The following is a 19837-nucleotide window of genomic DNA, read 5'->3' as shown; positions in this document are numbered from 1 at the left end:
TACATGTAATGCAGGGTTCAAAATACTTTCTTCGAAAGGGTTCGAAATAAGTTGCACACTGGACAACCTATTAGTAAGCAAAAAACAGTAGGTCGTCCATCAATATCTCAGGTTGCTGTAAACACTGGCTGCAAAATGGTTACCAATCGACTCACCTACACAAGCTGGGCTGACAGCGTTGTCTAACCTGTAGCCTCCATCACAGGCACAGGTGTAGGAGCCGTCAGTGTCCACACACCTGCCGTGCAGACACAGGTTGTCGTACTGCCGACACAGGTTAGACTGTTCACCGTTAGGCTCAAAGGGGCGACTTCCGTCAGGGCCGAGGTCAGTTCCATCAGGGGGAAACTGTGGTCCTCCAGGGGTACCTGGAAGTAAGCCTCCTGGTGGTATAGTCCCACCTGTCCCACCAGTACCTGCATAGTGAATTGTAATAATTTCATGTAAATGTTACACGGTCACTGGTTTTTCATTCCAAGAGAATGCTTTTTGATGTAATTATAATAAACACGTTAAGTTACGTTCTAAAAGCTAAATGAGCTACTGTGCAAGAAATCAAAGAAGCATGTACCTGGTCCGCCAGGGACGCCACCAGGAATTGGTACTGGTATCACCCCTGTGTAAAGTCAACAGTCAACATGTCAGCACCTACATGTAGCATCTCATCATTAACATCAACTTTCAGAGTCTCATAATTTTATCCTTGGACTGCCACATTAAAAAAAGGTAAATCTAAAAAGACTGATGCAGCATCTATCCCTGAGGTACATTTTGTATGCACACTTTAGGCCACAGCAAGTAATTTTTATGGATGATCAGTGCAAGCATTAAGTTTCCCCTAATTTTGGGGAAAAAAACAAGAAATTTTGTTGCCCTCTGACAGTGGTCAACATGCCGAAAATAGGAAAAGATGTCTGTTGCCATGCCGGAACGTGGATGGTAGATAAATATGAAAGAGAGGAGACAAGACAAGGCTCTGATTTAATGTTTTGTTTTTGATGCAGTGATATCAATATATTTCATTTCTTTTATATGACATGGTGGCTTTGTATATGTGATGTTCCCACCGAATCAAACCATTGGGTACAATGATTGAAAACTTTTATTTTTCTTGTAATAGTTGTATTGTGTATAGCACAATGTACATGTAGGTATCATTTCTTGTTTAACAAGGTTTATAATGTCAAAATTTTAAAAAAAATACGAATCTTGTTTTTTTTTGCCTGCCTTGTTTTTTTTTGCCCTATCGCATTAGATTTGGAGTCTGCGGGGGATGTCATCCATAAAATTTACTTGCTGTGGCCTGAGATGTCTAGGTGTTCAAGACATTCTTGAGAGCATTTCAATAACACTATTTCTTAATGTGGCCTAGGATATTTGGAAGAATTACATGATTGTATAAGTCTCAGATATGACATTAGATGACATCTTTGCTTTTACGTATTCAAATTCAGTGCAATCAATCATTTTCAATATAGCAGTGGGTAGGGCTCTAGATGTACATGTGCATGCATCTATTAGTTAAATGGACTTTCAACCAGTGTTCTAGCCAGCACCATCTTTCCATCATTTGACAAGATTTTGCTGCCAACGACAAACAAAAATTTGCCCAATCCATCATCTTTGACGAACAAAAATCGTTGTGTAAAGATATGTTATTAAACTAAGTCTACCTGCCAAATTTGCCTCTCTCTCAAAATGTACTCTCCAAGCAGAGGTTTGGGTTTTGGGGATATTTTTAGCGTGTTTTTAGGCTTTTATATCGGGTTTTCTCTTTTGTACTGAATTTTTTTTCCCACCAAACCCAACCTCTGCCGGCAGTCACCCCGGGGAGGGGCAAACCTATCAAGAATCGTGACAGTGCTCCTCCCCGGGAACCATCAAATTATCATTAGGGATATCCATTTTACTGTCACAGTGGTGGATTATCACACTTCTAGCCAGTCAGAAAGGCATTCATTGGGCCACACGCCTCCTGCTGACTGTGTCTATTCATGCGTCTGGTTCACACCTACTTGCAGAACGACTGAAATGTGTTGAACTGATAATAGGTTTATAGCCCATTGAAGCTTTCGACTGCCGGCAGAGGTTGGGTTTGGTGGGAAAAAAAATTCAGTGCAAAAGAGAAACCCCGATAAAAAAGCCTAAAAACACGCTAAAAATATCCCCAAAACCCAAACCTCTGCTTGGAGAGTACTCAAAATGCAGAAACTTGGGAGTTTCAGAAGGTCAATATTTTAAGCAGATCTAGAGGAGCAGATCCCCAAACCCCCTGGGAATGTCACACCTTGAGCCTCCAGCACTCGACATGATATTATGCCACACCGACTTAATTTTTTGGATGACATCCTCTGAAGACCCACAAACAAGTGCGCGCGGGCGAAAAAAAGAAAAATCCGGCCAAAAATAAAAACTCTACTAAACCACAGTAATACAAAGCCGGTATTGTGAATTTGGCGCTTTGCATAGCAACGTATACGACAAGCTGGCACATGCTGGCTTTTTGGGGAGTTTATGAATAGACACTGTACATATATGTACTGAGTTCTTGAGTCGTGGACCTTCGGCAGCCTGGGTGCCGTCCTCCAGAGTTACCACCGGCTTCGTTGTCACTTTATACCACCATGGACTACCCGGGCCTAAAGCCAGGCCAGAGCCTCCGAAGACGTGATCTTTTTTTTTCTTTTTTTGAGATCAGGCGAAAATCAATGCGCGCGTGGATGTCATCCATAAAATTACGTTGGTGTGGCCTTATGTCTAACGAGATGATGGGAAAAAATTCTGGCTGGCTAGAACACTGCTTCAGACAACTTAAGCATTACTGCTAGTGGTAATAATAAGAGACAGAAACTTACCACCATTAATGGGTGGTCTAAACTCATCAGAAAGGCAAAGCTGGATAAACTGATCTGCAGATGAGATAGAAAAAGTTTGTGAGATCATCATTGTATAAAACAGAGCTTCATACATAAAAAAAGTCCCAACCATTATTCCCTTATAATGTTTTTTCCAATGAGTGAATTTCTTTTCTGTTTGGTGTGTTGTATTTTGCAACTTAAGTCGTATGATAATCACAATTGGCACTTAAAAATGGCTACAATATAGAATCAAAATGACCTACGTACTCTCTGAAACCTCAGGACACAGCTGACAAGTTGGGGACCCCCAGCCTCTCCCACCTTGCTCACAACAACAGTCTCGGTACGTGGTGCGGGCGGACAGAGCATTGGTGCACCTTCCTGGGGTGGTGAACTCTCTGTAGCAGACATCCTGTCGTTGATCTGATGGTAAAGTTGTAGGTTAAAGGCCACAACAATTTGATTTGTTGGTTCTCTGATTTTTTTCAGGAAAAATATGAAGCAACAGGCAAAGAAAAAACAGACGTAGGCATCCCCTGATAGCCCCAAAAGCTATGATAGGAGCCATGACATCAACATACAGTCATGTACTAGGCTGGTTTATAATTCAAACAATGGATCTTAAACTTTTTATCAAACCACTGAATTTAAAGATGGAAAAACTGTAACAACTAGAAAGACAAGGAGCTTTCTTCAACTGTTTGGGCCAAAATATGAGTAGTTTGGACTTTTTTTTTAATTTTCAAATCAGAAAAAATGAAGCGGGTAAATCTGAGAACCAACTAATGAAATTGGCGTGGCCTAAAGTTACATGTACATGTAAATGTCTACTATGCAGTTGTATTGTACTAAATTTTCCTGTAATTCTTACATGTATCTCTATCTTTGATTAGAGCTACCAGTACTTTGTTTATCTTTAATTGAGTAACTAGGATTTCAAAGTAAAAAAAGTAAAGACCTGGATAACCTAGTTTGGCATTTGACAAGAAGAGTTGGACTAAATGTCTGTTGCTGGTGATAAAGAATAAGGTCCAGTAGAATTCTACACAGGTAAAGAAAATGTTCAATTGTTTATTTGTTTTGTTTATTTGTTTATTTATTTGACTTCATTAAGATGTGAATTACAATTGCAAGTTTATGTTCATTATATTAGGCCACACCAATTTAATTTCTTGGTTAACGGATTTTCCCGCTTTATTTTTTTCTGTCATTAAAAAAAAAATTCAGAATCAACTGCAAAATGCTCATATTTTGCCCTGAACAGTTTAAAACAGTCCTTCTCTTCCTAGTTGTTACAGTTATTCCACCTTTCAATGCAGTGGTATCATTAAAAGTTCAAAATTCATCGTTTAAATTTTGAACCAGCCTGGTGTGTTGAATTCATGGCTCCTATCGTACCATTTTGGGCCATAATAGGATGCCTAGGCCTGTTTTTATTTTTTATTTTTTCGGCCGCCCGCTCCATTATTTTTCTAGAAAAATCCGTTAACCAAGAAATTAAATTGGTGTGGCCTTAACAGTAACAGTAACCAGAAACATGAAAATTAGGACTGATATTTCTGTATTGGATTTAGAAAATTGCTTACCTATACATTTTGTACCATCAGCATTAATGACAAACCCATTTGGACATGTGCACATGTAGCCTCCCTTTGTGTTTGTACACTCGCCTCCTGCACATAGATTTGGGATGGTGGCACATTCGTTGACATCTGAAAGTGACAAAACATCATTCTAACTTTTTTTCCAAAGTATGATTAGTATCATAGTGATAAGCATTACTGTTACAGTAATTATGTGGCAGACCTGTAGTGCAGAAATTAAAATTTTCAAGATCTGATACATGTAGTGCTGTTAGACCCATTGTTAATAAAGGCCATGTTGATTTGATTATATGGATGACATCCGCGCGCGCATGAATTTTCGGCCGTTTCCAAAAAAAAAAGTTTTCAACCATACTGTAAATCGTACAAAGTTTTCAACCATACTGTAAATCGTACAAAACAGTTGCAAAATGAGCAAAAATATACCGTAAGTTACAAAAAATAATAAATAAAAACTATACCAATGTCGTAGAATGCCGGATGCCAAAATCAAACGAAAAAAGACGAAATTGTAAAGAAATGAACTTGAAGACTAGATTATTCGCCAAACCATATTCTGTGCCATTTGCTCAACCCTCATGACCACGTAGATTTCATAATGAAAAGAACTTTTTTTTTTGCAAAACTTTTTTTTATTTATTCGAACGCGCGCATCAATTTTGGGGTTCTCGGAGGATGTCATCCATATAATCAAATCAACATGGCCTAACATGAAAAAAATCAAAATAAGTGTGATTTTCCTAACAAAACATTCCCAAAGTGGTGATCAAGATAAATAACTTTCAAGCGACATACATGCATCCTCTCTAGAAATGACAGAATGTGTGATTTGCATCTTACCCATTTGATACTTTGTAACTGTCAAACCCCAAGGCCGAAGCCAAACATGCCACAAGGACATTCTTACAAGACTGCTAATCAGTGTATCAATAGTACATTCATCAAGGGGAAAAGCCAGGGGGCAAAACCAATGTTTGACATCTGTGTCTGAAATACCTCAGTCATGTTAGGGGACTTGAAAGGTCAACGCTCCAAATTCCTGAGGTTTACAGTATCAAATTTGTTTGAGTTGGGAGAACTAACTACACTAACAGTAAGTCCTTACACAGGAAACAATTAGCAGAAAAAGAATCATTAAGCACGTTTTGTAGTGGGGCCTTTGATCAGCAAAGAAATAATTCCACTTCCCACAGACAAATGTGAAATGAAGAATGTCTTAAGTGCTGCTTTATTTTAATACTGATATGCAGCTGGTATATCGACAAAGGTGAACTATATCAACCTTTAGTCTGACTGAGGTTTGTCCTAGATAGGATGGAAAGATTAAATACATTGTGTAGGCTGATGATACACAAGATGGAATTACATGTAACTCAAGCCCCTAGGCCACACCAATTTAATTTCTTGGTTAACAGATTTTTCCAGAAAAATAATGGAGCGGGCGGGCGAAAAAAAAAACAGGCCTAGGCATCCTATTATGGCCCAAAATGGTAGGATAGGAGCCATGAAGTCAACACACCAGGTTGGTACAAAAAGTAATTTTTGAACTTTTAATGATAGCATTGCATTGAAAGATGGACGGAATAACTGTAACAACCAGGAAGAAAAGGACTGTTTTCAACTGTTCAGGGCAAAATATGAGCATTTTGCAGTTGATTCTGAATTTTTATTTCTATTTGCAAATCAGAAAAAAATGAAGCGGGCGAATCCGAGAACCAGCAAATTAAATTGACAGGGCCACACATTCAGGACCTTCCCCTGACATTGCCTCAAACACCGGTCTGTAAACCAAGGTTGGCTGAACTTTGCGAGCAGTCTGGACTGTTTAGGCCATGCCGACTTTTCTATATGGATCAAAATGAATTTGAGTTAAATTTGAGCCAAACTTGACCCCAGAACATGCCCTAAACACTCAGCTGACTTACTCCTGAATGGTTGGCTGGTTTTCTGCTGACTGAAGGCTGACCATGGTCAAATCTGCAGACCAACCCTCTAACGTTTTGAACATTTTGAAACATTTGGCCAGTGCAGCCAAATATTAGCCGACCTTGGCTTATTAACACCAGCAGCTGACCTTGCTCCTGGCCTACTCCTAACCATGGTTGCAGGGGAATATATGGGAGGCCATATTTGTAAATGTGTGGAAGGTGTTTAATAGATTCTTTATTGACACAACAAAAAAAGTACAGAGACTTTTGTATGGTATTCTACAACTTAACTAAAGATCTTTACAAAGCTAAATACATTGTGTGGATAACGTCATCTTACGTACAGAGTATATGTATGATGTAACAATAAAGGTTAACTATTCTCTAACATGTGTTCTCTAAGATCGAAACATTCTTTAATGTATTTTCCTATTTGAACACTGTATTGGTTATCTCCCCTGAGAATGTAGTTGCATTTATCTATAGGATCTAACGTATTGAAATCAATTGAACAAGCGAAAAGAAAGGTGAACAGCAATAAGCTTTAGTATAGTGTACAATCCATTAAAAAATGGTGCTCATTTTCAATCATGTTTGGACAAAATGGACAGAACCGTTGGTCATTTGGTATTTTCTTGTATCGACCTATTTCTATGTTTAATTTATGACAACTAATTCTTAATTTAATTGAGGAGCACTCACCCACACACTTCCCATCCAGATCTCTCCTGTAGCCTTCTCCACACTGACAAACAAAGGAGCCCAGATTGTTGATGCACAGGCCCCCCTGACACAGGTTAGGAATGGCCTGGCACTCATCGATGTCTGAAATGAAAAGGAAACCAAAACAATTAAAGACCAGGAGAAGACACAACATTCAAGTCTCTCTGCTCTATTATATCATGGATGTACACAAAGATGACAGAAGCACAATGTTCAATCTTTTTCTTTAAGTTGAATTCACGCAACATGAAAAGAGCTGCATTGAGTTATGTTGAGCTGTGTTATGATTGAAATATAGCCTTTAATGGTTTTGGACCTTACTTGCCAGGAATAAGATACAGAAGTATCAATATGATGACAGACAGATGGCAGCTGTGCAATGTTTTACTGAACACAGTGTACAATGTACATGTATCACCATCATCATCATTAGGTCATATATTACTGTTACAAGTACAATTTCAACAAATGCTCCTGCAGTTCCAGAACAAGCCGCTAGAGGATTCAAACTCATGTCACTTCTTCCCTATTCCAAGAGCTATCTGCCATCCAAAATTCGTGACCCTAGCATGTTCATGTATAATATATCACTTTATATTTGCAGTAACAAAAGTTTATGGTCTGAGAAAAATGGAGCTTTAGATAAAAGTGGACCAAAATGTGGACCTTTGAATTCTTGGGGGGGGGGTGGTCCGAACCCCCCAAAACCCCCTGGCTATATGTAACGGGCATGTTAGCATGTTGTGAGTCAATAACCCTCCACCAACACAAAACAGAGCCTGTGTGTTTACTTTATCAACTCTCCACTATTGTATGCTACAAAGCAAGTCTTTGGCTCTTTCATGTTTGGTGACCTTATCGGAACTTTAACAGAGGCCTAGTACCAAATGGGACTTCCAAGTCATGCAGCACTTGGTGCGGTTTTCTTTCACTGTTGACCAAACAAAGTTAGGGATTCTTATTCCAAGGCCTTCCCAGGGACAGAGTGCCCATTGTTACTGTGACAGAGAGTAGAGGACTCACATTGTATGTCTTTAACCATGGGTTCAAGGTGAGACTGCCAGTGAATTACTCCCAGATGACAAACAATGTCTCCTCTGTCATTAGAAGAAAGGCAGATCTTTAAGGGGGCACCAGCAGTTTCAGAATAAATCTTTGAGGTCACATTGTTCTCTTTTATGAATGTCAAAAATTATTTTCAAAGGATAAAAGCTAAAATGAAGTTTAAGAGCAAGGTTACCCTGAAGAAATATTTTCAACCATTCACACGCAATATCATGTATCATGGACTGTCATTTCTAGAAATGATTAGAGTTGCATGCAGTGAGTAGAATGTCATGACTGTAGTGATGCATACCTTAAAACCCAATTTTAGGTTCAGGTCCGGATTCAAGTCCAGAGGTTTAGGTTCAGTTCCGGACTTGTAAGTCCGGACCTAAACCCATGGCGTATACAAAATTGCATGTTGGCAACCTTGCAATGTTGTCTGAGTGAAACTTTTGCCACATAACATGGAGGCCGGTACTTGATGATGCCCGATGGCAATGTTTTCTTCGTTTTGCAGCAAAGATTTTACAATCTACGGAAGGTTTTAGGTGGTTTGGAAAAAAAGGGGTATGTGAAATGGTCTTTTATGGTAATAAGTCCGGACTCGGTTCTTGACTTTTAGTTTTTTTGGACTTGAACCTGAACATTCTTACAAGTCCGGATCCAAGTCCAGAGAACCGGTATGCATCACTACATGACTGCACCAGTTTATAGGGATTATCAGCTGAAAGGTTAAAAGAAAAGATAGAATTCGAAGCTTTGTTGTTCATGCTGGTCGTATGCGTGCAAGGGCAAACTAAGGGTGTTCTTTCTGTAAGAGCTGCATCAGACCTTTGGTATGCCCTAAGAGCAAAGTTCAACAAACAGTTAGACTTCTTAAGTGGTTTTACCTGTCTGTGTCTCAAGAAGTTAGTGGAGAGAATATATTGCCAGAGAACTGTGGCCATCCACAATAAAAATGAAGTTTCCTTTTAAATAGGCCACATCAATTTGATTTGATGGTGCTCAGATTTTTTGAGAGGGTCAGGGCAAATAAAAACAGACCTAGGCACCCTATGAAGTCATTACCAGGCTTGTTAACATTGCCCACAAAACCGGCAAGGAATTGCTACCACGTAAACCTCGCCGAGCTCAAACTTTTCATCAAACCACTGTATTGATAGATATAAAAACTGTGACAACTGTGGGACTTCCTTCAACTGTTGGGGCCATTCGAGCATTTCAGACACTGAAATGTTTTTTTTTTTGTAAATGAGAAAAAAATGAAGTGGAGGAATCCATGAACCATCAAATTAAATTGGTGTGGCCTTGAAGTGGTACTGTTCCAATGTTCAATGTTCAATGTTACATTGCCACCGCAGATGATTACCTGGATGATCTGTTTTTCTGTCCATGCCATCTTGTTTCACATAACATAGAATGTGAGAAGTTTTTTTCGGTAATGGAGAAATTTTACAAGGATTTTGTGTCATATAACTGTGTCAGTTGTCATATAGGCTATATGGTAATAACGTTAATGCCCCGCCTTATCCTCTGTCTCTATGGTGAGATAATCCCTGGTCAGGTGCGTCAGTTGTCATATAGGCTATATGGTAATAACGTTAATGCCCCGCCTTATCCTCTGTGTCTATGGTGAGATAATCCCTGGTCAGGTGCGATAACTACCGAACAAACCACCAAGTGAGCATAGCGAACATGGTGGTTAATGAGGATTTATCAGGGATTATCTAACCATATACACATCAGGACGGGGCATTAACCCTTAGAATTAACTGCATTTAAGTTTAATTGTTTTTTCCTTTGGTCTAACATTATATCTACTCCAAATGCAAGTGAAAAGTTTGTCTTTGCAGAAAAGCAAAAGTTTTGACCATGAACTGTTACTGTAATTGTTTCTAGCAATTCAGTGGATAGATGAAAAAAAACAACAACATGATTGTTTGCAGATGAGGAAGACCTGGCTTGAGGCCAAAGTTTACCCTAACTCAAGAACCCTGATTGGAAATCCGACAGGTTCCCCAAAATAGACAAAGTGATCCCCCAACTGTAAAATCAACTTCAATTAGACTCTCATACCTCCTGATTGGGTCTTTATAAGGTCAGAGAAAAAGGCCTGCTGTGGTCACCAAGGTCCAGGCAATAGCACAGGCTTGTTTTACATGCTCCTTACTGGAGTGTAATTTTGTTCTTTTTTTGATCAAGCAGGTGTAATGCTAGTGTAGTAGATTTAACCTGGTAAAGCACTTTTTGAAGGTATCTGATGCTTTCTTGTAACAGTCAATCAAGTTTTAAATTTGTTACTCCCTCAACCATTACAACAAAATGGTAACAATAAAAAGAAAAATCAAAGCTTAAAGATGTTGGACCATTATGTTGCTACATAATTTTATGATTGAACATACGATGCTGTGTAAATATAGCTCTTGGTGATTAGACATTACATGTACATGTAAGGGAAATATATGTACAATGTATCTTTAGTTAAGGCCACACCAATTTAATTTGTTGGTTCTCAGATTGGCCTCTTCATTTTTTTCTGATTTGCAAAAAAAAAAAAGATTCTGGTTGTGAATCAACTCAAAAATGCTAATATTTTGCCCCCAAAAGTTGAGGAAATTCCTTTTCTTCCTAGTTGTTACAGTTTTTTTCCATCTATCAATGCAGTGGTTTGATTAAAAGTTCAAAATTTATACTTTAAATTTTAACACAGCCTTTTTTGTTGACTTCATGGCTCATATTGTAACATTTGGGGCTATAATAGGATGCCTAGACCTGTTCTTATTTTTATTTTTTTTCGCCCTGTCGCTTCATATTTTTTCTGAAAAAATCCGAGAACCAACAAATTAAATTGGTGTGGCCTAATAGTGGAGCAATTACAATGTACATGTACGTGTACAAATGATGTACACTACCCTTGAATGCACCACAAATATTTGTTATTTCATAAGACAGCTGACTTTGTCCAGTATTTAACTAAGCACAGCCTCTGAAATCAACTTGAAGGTCTTTTCTGTCACATTCAGCCTGACTATCAACAACTCTTGGCACAAAATGGTTGTAATTAAAGTCAGACACTCCTCCTAAAGTGACCTTGGCATTGGCTGTGGGGTGTCCTTCAACCAGATTAAACCAAACTAACAAAATGTCAGAGACAGTGTCAATATTTTCACAGAAGGTAAGAGACTAAGGCCACACCAATTCAATTTCTTGGTTAACGGATTTTTCTAGAAAAATAATGGAGCGGGCTGGCGAAAAAGGGCATTCTATTATGGACCAAAATGGTACGATAGAAGCCATGAAGTCAACACTCCAGGCTGGTTCAAAATTTAAACAATGAATTTTGAACTTTTAATGATATCATTGCATTGAAAGATAGAATAACTGTTAGTAGCAACTAGGGAAAAAAAGACTGTTTTCAACTGTACAGGGCAAAATATGAGCATTTTGCAGTTGATTCTGAATTTTCATTTTTATTTGCAAATCAGGAAAAAATGAAGCGGGCAAATCCGTTAACCAAGAAATTAAATTGGTGTGGCCTAAGCTCTGTTTTGCAGGTGATAACTACTGGTCAAGGTAACAGACAACAGAGTCATAATTGGTCAAGAAGACAGTAGAGTCACATAACATCCGTGTCCATAATATCACCAGGGTCCATAATATCGCCACCTTGAGAAATAGTGTGCTTTAAGATATCTTTACTGAAACATACTTTTGGTATACACTCCTGCACACCTCAAATGTACATACCTAGGGTATGTTGCAGTAAAAATATCTTTAAGCACACTTTTTCTCAAGGTGGCAATATTATGGACTATGGTGATATTATGGACACAGATGTTACATGTACATATGCTCACAAGCAAGGTCATCACAAAAATAGAAATGTGTCCTCTTTTTTTCTGGGTCAAACAAGAAATAAAAAAATCATTGCCTTTCTGATGAAAAGTAAGATTTACAGATTGGCCAGCTGTCATACAACTAGCAAAAGTTTAAAAGACTTACTAGCTAGTAGTTTTGTTTTGGACAACCCTGAGTGAAATTTAGTTACAATATATAACAAATTTCTTCGACAGTTGCATGTACTAACTGTGGTGTACTAGGGTTAAACCGAGTAGTTTATATGCAAATAATAGTCAAGGGTGTTTTGTGGGTATTGAGACAGGTGAGCTGCAAGGTTACAGTCTTCAGCATATTTGAGGTCATTCGCAACAACTTTCTGGACTTAGGTGCCAGAGTTGAGGCCTTGCTGTCACAGACTCACCAACACAAGGGTTAAAGTCACAATCTGCAAAAAAGTCATATTGTGTTTGCATTGTGTCCTTTATCCATACAGGATTTAAAAAAAGCATGATTATAGACAGGGTTGTCTTCCAGCCTGGACAATTAACACTGTGACCAACAGGTGCTGAAAACTCAAGTACGTGGAGGAGAGGGTTGAGGGACCTCTGACATGCCCTTCTGCCCTTGGACCCCACTACTAGGCCCTGAGGTACAAAAAGGCTCTGAACCCCTGGAACAAGTGTAGCCTGGTATCCAGTCTGATCGTGGTCGGGGCCCTAAGGGCTCTGGCCCGCCCGCCTCACATAGGTGTGTATTTCACGAGAGATTGATTGGGGGAAACCAAATCAAGCATACTATCTCTGATTAGCGTAACACTCCTACCGGGACGGTCTGTTGCACTGGGCGGGGGAAGCTATTAGAGCCCCCGAAGACACAACCTGCCTGAACACCCCAATACCCCCAATCACGATCAGACTGGATACCAGGCTACATGTACAACAAGTGAGGATTTCAAGAGATGTCCCCCCTCTGTCTGGTATTGAAGAATTTCATAACAGGCAGTAACTGAGTAAATATATTCCTTGCAAAAAAAATACTTACTGTCTATCATTCTAGATTTGAGACTAACTTTAGAAAATTTCAGAGCACAACATCATGATTGATTTGATTTGATTTATCATTGACGTTATCAACATTTATGAATGTAAACATTCCTTAGGTTTTAGACCATGTTAGTTTGGATGTGATAGTATATTTTTGAAAACCTATATTTTATGTTTTGATTTGATGATTTAATGCTTTTCGACCTTCTTCACATTGATATGCAAACTCCACTTTCTGTCATCTTTAACTTAAGTTGACATTCTGTTTAACTAATAATGTTATGTTATTAATGATATTTAATTCTTTGAAAAACATCAGAAGGCAATAAGTCTGTCCAGGATAAATAAATAAATAACAAAACCCTCACACATTTTTTTGTTGGTTGCAAAGTGAACGTAAAGTTACATGTATATATTCAATGTAAAGTTATATTCCCCTGGCTTCTCTCCAAAATAATCAGTGATAATATCTACCCATTGCAGGCACAGGTATTTCACATCTGTATCTGTATCTGTATAGCCGGTATAACCGCCCTTCGGCATAACACATCAGCTTCGCAGGCATGTGGCGCGGCCGCAGCTGGCTTTATCACACCAAACGACTTGTTACACTCAATCTTTGCATAATTTAATTGCAGGAGTTGTTTAAAGCTTTCTAGTGATGATGCCCCAACTGTGCTTGATGGTAACGAGTTCCACTCTACGATAGTTTTTGGGAAATACGAGTTTTTGCACACCTTGGTTGACAACTCTGATATTTGAAGGCAATGACCGTTTGAACATCACTCACCTACACAGTCCCCAGACTTCTGGTGCATGAGGTAGCCTCTGCGGCAGGGCTGTGGCTGCGCTGGGCACTGCTCACACGGGTGTCCCCAGGCCCGACCAATGGTGGCACAGCACAGGGTCTTGGTACACACCACACCAGAGAGCTGTCCTTGGCACATCTGGTTTTCCACTTTGGTGAAGCATGGTCCAGTCCTGTAGTCTGAAAATAAAGCAGAGGTATATGAGGGCCTGCAAGGGGGGGTCCCGACAACGCTCTACACTGAATTCGGAAACCCCTCTCGATTACACTTTACGATAAATTCCAAGTGGCTACAACGCATTACGTAGAATAAAAACGCCGAATACGCTCTACGCAAAAATATTAGAGCGGCCCGTCTACGCTCTACGTGGAATTAAAATGGCCGATTACGCTCTACGGAAAAGGGCTTGCGGGCCCCCGTATATGACATCCCGTTGAACTGCAACCATCTGATTCAATATTCAACCAGCGACTAATCATTAAGTTTTAATTGTTCCCAGGCTCATGAAAAATTAGTAGATTCCATTGTCACTTGTTCATCTACTCCTTATTGCTTTCTGTACACTCTATAAAATGTTTCACAGACCAAACCAGTGTTTGCTGACAAATACATGTATAAACTGAAGGCAAATTGCAGATGAAGTCTATCTTATCTGTAACTTTGCCTGTAAAATAGAAGCAATTTACATTACAATTAACCTAAACCAAATCCCTGTACAGAGTTGAAAGAAGTGACGAGAGCAGCCAAGCATCAAAATTGGTCAACACTCACAGGCCATTTCATTAGGTGCAACTTAGTTTGCTGGCCTTGTTACATTGTATATCGTTGTATTCTTAAGACCTGGCGCCGGCTATTTTGGGACAGTTTAACTAGTCCTGGCAATATTACCTATGAGAAATCCCAGTCAAGAATACCGAAACCCTCATGGCAAAGACTGCTTAGGCCACACCGGCTTAATTTTATGGATGACATCCTCTGAAGACCCCCAAACTAGTGCGCGCGGGCGAATAAAATAAAAATCCGGCCAAAAATAAAAATGCTACTAAACCACAGGCATACAAAGGCAATTAGCTGGTATTGTGAATTTGCGGCAGAACATAGCGACATATACGACAAGCAGGCACATTCTGGCTCAGTTTTGCCGATTTATGAATCGACACTGTACGTATGTACTGAGGTCTTGAGTCGTGGAGCTTTGGTAGCCTGGGTGCCGTCCTCCAGAGTTACCACCGGCTCCGTACTGTCGCTATATAGCAAGCTACCATGGACTATCCAGGCCAGAGCCTCGGATGACGTGATCTTTTTTTTTTTAGAACAGACTTAAATCAATGCGCGCATGGATGTCATCCATAAAATTAAATTGGTGTGGCCTTACATGTACATGAGGAAACACTCTTACTATTTACCCAAGGTACTACGCCTTGAATGGTGTTTCCCAGGATTCTTCAAGAAGCCTTTTAAACTGTTGACACTGAATGATGGTGTCAAGAGACAAATCAGTCTACTTAAACCAAACTGTTGGTGCAGCTATGCTTTCTTCTGAAACTAGAAACAGAGCCAATTTGACACTGTAAGCTTCTCTCCTCCAATAACTGATGCCTTACAAGTCACAGATCACACAAATAGTGGACCATGTCAGTCAGCTACATGAAAATGGTGCTTTTCCTCTGTGGGGTGTCAGTTTCCTTCAGGAACAATCACTTACTGTTCTCATTCCTTCCCAAGAACAGAAATATGTCTAAGTTTTTTTAAGCAACAATCTCTTGTAAAAATACGGAAAAGGGAAAAATTGAAGAACAGATGTATAAGGATGCACTGATGCACCAAATGATGATTTGAAAGAAGTGCTCAGAAAGTTGAGGACTAATTAGAAGTGGAAGCCAGGTGCCATTGAATTGCAAATCCCCCCCCCCCCAAGTACAACTGGCTTACCATGACTCATGAGGGCCTGCAAGGGGGAGTAGTGATTACGAATTACGCAAAATTTTCACCACCTATTACGAATTACGTTAAAGTCTCAGAGCTGATTACGACTTTACGATTTGCGGCTAATGTCCAATTACGAATTACGTTGATTTTTGCGGAGGCTGCCTACGAATTACGAAGTCTAAAACGGCCTGATTACGCCTTACGAAAAAGGGCTTGCAGGCCCTCTTACCATGTGCCTCTGATTGGACACAGTGTAAAAGAGATGATCATTGTCATCTTTATGTGTGACATTTCCACTGACCTTTGTTACCGAAGGCTTTAACTGCCCAAAAATGACTGGGCCTCTTTCTGTCCTCATTTTATGGCCATTTACTGTCCAAATTACAATCAGTGTTGCATGTTGTACAATTGTGCCAAACTAGAAGGAAATTCATCTGACTGTGTGGTCTTAACATGCAAAAGGCTGTAAACCCTGGTCCTGTGGTGCCCCACAATTGTTGGGTTTCATAATATTACTGTACCATCCATATAGCACCCTGTATAGGTATGATTTGGGGTATTTTTTGTGCAATGCATCACACTGCAGCGAAATGCAATGAATGCGGAAATTACTACATGTACACCAACCGCGGTGCAAAGAAAGTCAAGGGTCTATGACCTGATTAAGACATGAAATCATTGAAAAAATATTGTGCAAAAAATGGCAACAGGACAAGGTTTAAGAATGCACAAAAGTATCTAAAAAGTAAGCATATTCAAACTGAAAAGTAATTTTTTTCCTTAAACTTTGAAATTTGTAGTGAACAACATGTCCTGCAACTGTTTCAAAATACAATGTGCCATTTTTTGTTGGAAACATTTCAAGACTATACCTTCAGATGTAGCAGTTACGCCTAAAGCAGGGCTACACTACAAGTGATGAAAAAGCCCAGGCCTACTTTTAGTTTTATAGCAAACAAGAATTCCGAGATCTCATACCTCCATGAAATATGATCTTGATATGTAAATGTAAATTTCTTCTTTAATTGTTCAAATGACCTCTGCATTAACATGATATATGCATCGTGATGTATGTTAACTTTTGATTAACTTACAGATGTCCCAAGTATGACATTCTCATCATTCACCATTACGAAATCATAGAATTTTCACATTAATTATGCAAATTAGGTCATCATTTGCATAATTAGTATCTGTTGAAGTTCCGCCTGCCATAGGTTACATAGTATAATGTAAAACACTGTAATTATAGAATTTCCTCATTAATTATGCAAATTAAGTCCTCATTTGCATAATTTACATTTAATTATGTACATCTCTCTCTCAGCTACCTACACACCAAAAATAATGAAAATATGTTGTTCCTGTCTGGACTTATTGGCTTTTAAACATTTCGCCAGAAAGTGCCCTGCAGTTCCAGAACAAGCCCAAACTCATATGACTTCTTCCCAAGCACGAGAGCTACCTTCCATCAAAATTTCATGACCCTAGCATGTCCAGATCGCGAGATATCAAAACCGGAAGTTGCGCTGCAGTACCAAGGGAAGCCACTAGGGGGACAAAAATCTCATCATTTCCAGTTTTCATCACACCCTACCAACACACCAAGTATGAAACCAATCCATCCAGGCGTTCTTGAGTTATCTTGTTGACCAACAGACAGACGGACAGATAAACGCAACTGAAAATATAACCTCCATGACACATTTCATGGAGGTAATAATCATCAGAAATTCTGGTCCCTTGATTTTTGGAAAATGCAACTCAATATTGTCTGGAAAGCTTAGAAAGAAATCTTTATTATTGTATTGTATTGACGAAAGGCATTCCACCCACCTTTCTCACATCTAGGGCCAGAAAACCCGTACACGCAGGCACACCTGTTTGGTCCCACGCATCGCCCACCATTCAGACACCCCTCTGAACACACAGCTGTTGTGAGGAAAAAAAAGGAAACAGTAAGTACAAGTCTGTCACGCAAAAAACTCTCCAAATCTGTCATCAATGTGGTAGTGAACCCGTTGAACAGTTCTAACTACGCTTAGGCCACATCAATTTGATTAAGTGGTTGTTGGATTGCAACGCTTCATTTTTTTTTCAAAATTGCAAAAGAAAAGAAAAATTAGGTTCTGAATCAACACCAAAATGCTCATATGGCCACAACAGTTGAAGGAATTCCCTTCTCTTCACAGTTGTTACAGTTTTTCCATCTATCAGTGCACTAGTTTGATTGAAAGTTTGAAATTCATTGTAGGTAATTCCTGGTATGTTGACTTCATGGCTCCTATCATAACATTTGGGCTATTACAGGATGTCCAGGGCTGTTTTCATTTTTTTTTCACCCTGTCGCTTCATATTTATTCTGAAAAAATCCAAGGCACAACAAATCAAATTGGTGTGACCTTATGTTTCAATTATTAGTAATCCCCTTACTTTTGTGAGTTTCATTTGGTAAACATACATTTTGTGCCCACATGGCCTTTCAGTTTCAGAAATGCAATTTGTATTATTCCGCACATACTTTCTACCCCCTTCGCCACAATACAGCAACACTGTGACGGCTAAATCGTTTCAGACAATTTATGTCAACAAGTTGAAGCAAAAATCTATCCAATTTGACCTTCTGGCAGTATACTTGGCCCCCTGGAAAGTAGACAGTAGAGTTAGGATCATTAAGAGGATGTGATTCCATGTAATTAGGGGGAACTGGATTCAGACATGAGTAATTTGCTCAAGCTGTGATTTTTGGCAGTGTCTCGGCTTGGTCCAAACCTTAAAGTAAGGCCAGACCAATTTAATTTCTTGGTTAACGGATTCGCCCGCTTCATTTTTTCTGATTTGCAAATAAAAATAAAAATTCAGAATGAACTGCAAAATGCTGACATATTTTGCCCTGAACAGTTGAAAACAGTCCTTTTCATCCTAAGCTAGTTGTTACAGTTATTCCATCTTTCAATGGAATGGTATCATTAAAAGTTCAAAATTCATTGTTTAAATTTTGAACCAGCCCGGTGTGTTGACTTCATGGCTCCTATCATACCATTTTGGGCCATAATAGGATGCCTAGGCCATTATTTTTTAGCCCGCCCGCTCCATTATTTTTCTAGAAAAATCCATTAACCAAGAAATTAAATTGGTGTGGCCTAACAGGTCTGAGTAGAGACTACAAAAAATGTGTGTTCATCAGCACTGCTGACAGAAGGGAAATTAAAAGAAAGCTATTTCATTCAAAGACGAATCAATCGCTACTACTGAATTAAATACGGAGATTACTTCTGGACATTTCGAGTGACGCCCATCACTCTTCTTCAGTGTCCCTAAAATGAACTGGGAGAACAAATGGACACTAATCACATGTGAATGAACTGGACAAGTCAGTTGTCACTCAAGCGCGTCAGTTGTCACTCGAAACGTCCGTAATCTCTGTAATTTATCCAGTACATGTAGTAGAGTTTGATTTGCCTTAGAATATTATTTACCTAGCTGGATGTCTAATCTTCATCAACGTATCGAGACTATATCAATTTGAATACTTGCCTATTCAACCGATGATGATGTCATGACTTCCCTCGGTCTGCAGTCATCTAAAACTGCCAGCAAAGTTGCCTTACCGTGTTCCAGTTAGCTTCTTTGGCTGGAAACGGACTTGTCACTAGCATGTTTGCATGTGGGTGATAGACATTGCGTACTCGTACAAGCACTCTAATGCATTCACAATTCCAAGGTAGGGTTTTTTTCATTTTCGTGACACAGGCTTTTAGAATGGTTTTATTTGAGCTTTTTGGCTGTGTTATAGAAAATGTACTATAGCAGTGTGTTACCATTTGGGCATGAGTCATCAGAATGGCATGTATACCAGGTAACCAATAGGCATGCAGCTTTCCTCTATTCTCCTTGCTGATTGGCTGTTCGATATTTGATTGGGTTAACTCAATGAACACCTGTACAAAGCCATGCCATATTGACAGTATGAACTTTATTCAAGTGTTTTGGTGGGTATGTCAAGCTTTCTTGCTCCACCATTGGAATGCGGGGCATATTATAAAACGCTTCTTT

The 19837-nt window shown here is 39.2% G+C and overlaps 1 protein-coding gene across 5 annotated transcripts in view; it reads right to left on the bottom strand.

The window, feature by feature from the left end:
- Window positions 1–19837, bottom strand: part of LOC109467720 (fibrillin-2-like) — a 162390-nt gene that overhangs the window by 105100 nt on the left and 37453 nt on the right. For all 5 annotated transcript variants that reach the window (XM_019765768.1, XM_019765767.1, XM_019765766.1 and 2 more), the window contains exons 6-13: window positions 17618–17713; window positions 13834–14031; window positions 7093–7215; window positions 4445–4570; window positions 3126–3281; window positions 2856–2909; window positions 572–616; window positions 156–416 (exon numbers count right to left, since the gene is read on the bottom strand). In XM_019765768.1, the coding sequence (XP_019621327.1) occupies window positions 156–416; window positions 572–616; window positions 2856–2909; window positions 3126–3281; window positions 4445–4570; window positions 7093–7215; window positions 13834–14031; window positions 17618–17713 (1059 nt within the window). The remainder of the gene's footprint in view (window positions 1–155; window positions 417–571; window positions 617–2855; window positions 2910–3125; window positions 3282–4444; window positions 4571–7092; window positions 7216–13833; window positions 14032–17617; window positions 17714–19837) is intronic.

Source organism: Branchiostoma belcheri, unplaced genomic scaffold (assembly GCF_001625305.1).
Source record: "Branchiostoma belcheri isolate BF01 breed outbred unplaced genomic scaffold, Haploidv18h27 scaffold189, whole genome shotgun sequence".
In the NCBI taxonomy this organism is placed as follows: domain Eukaryota; kingdom Metazoa; phylum Chordata; class Leptocardii; order Amphioxiformes; family Branchiostomatidae; genus Branchiostoma; species Branchiostoma belcheri.
This window is presented reverse-complemented; position numbering and strand designations above follow the sequence as displayed.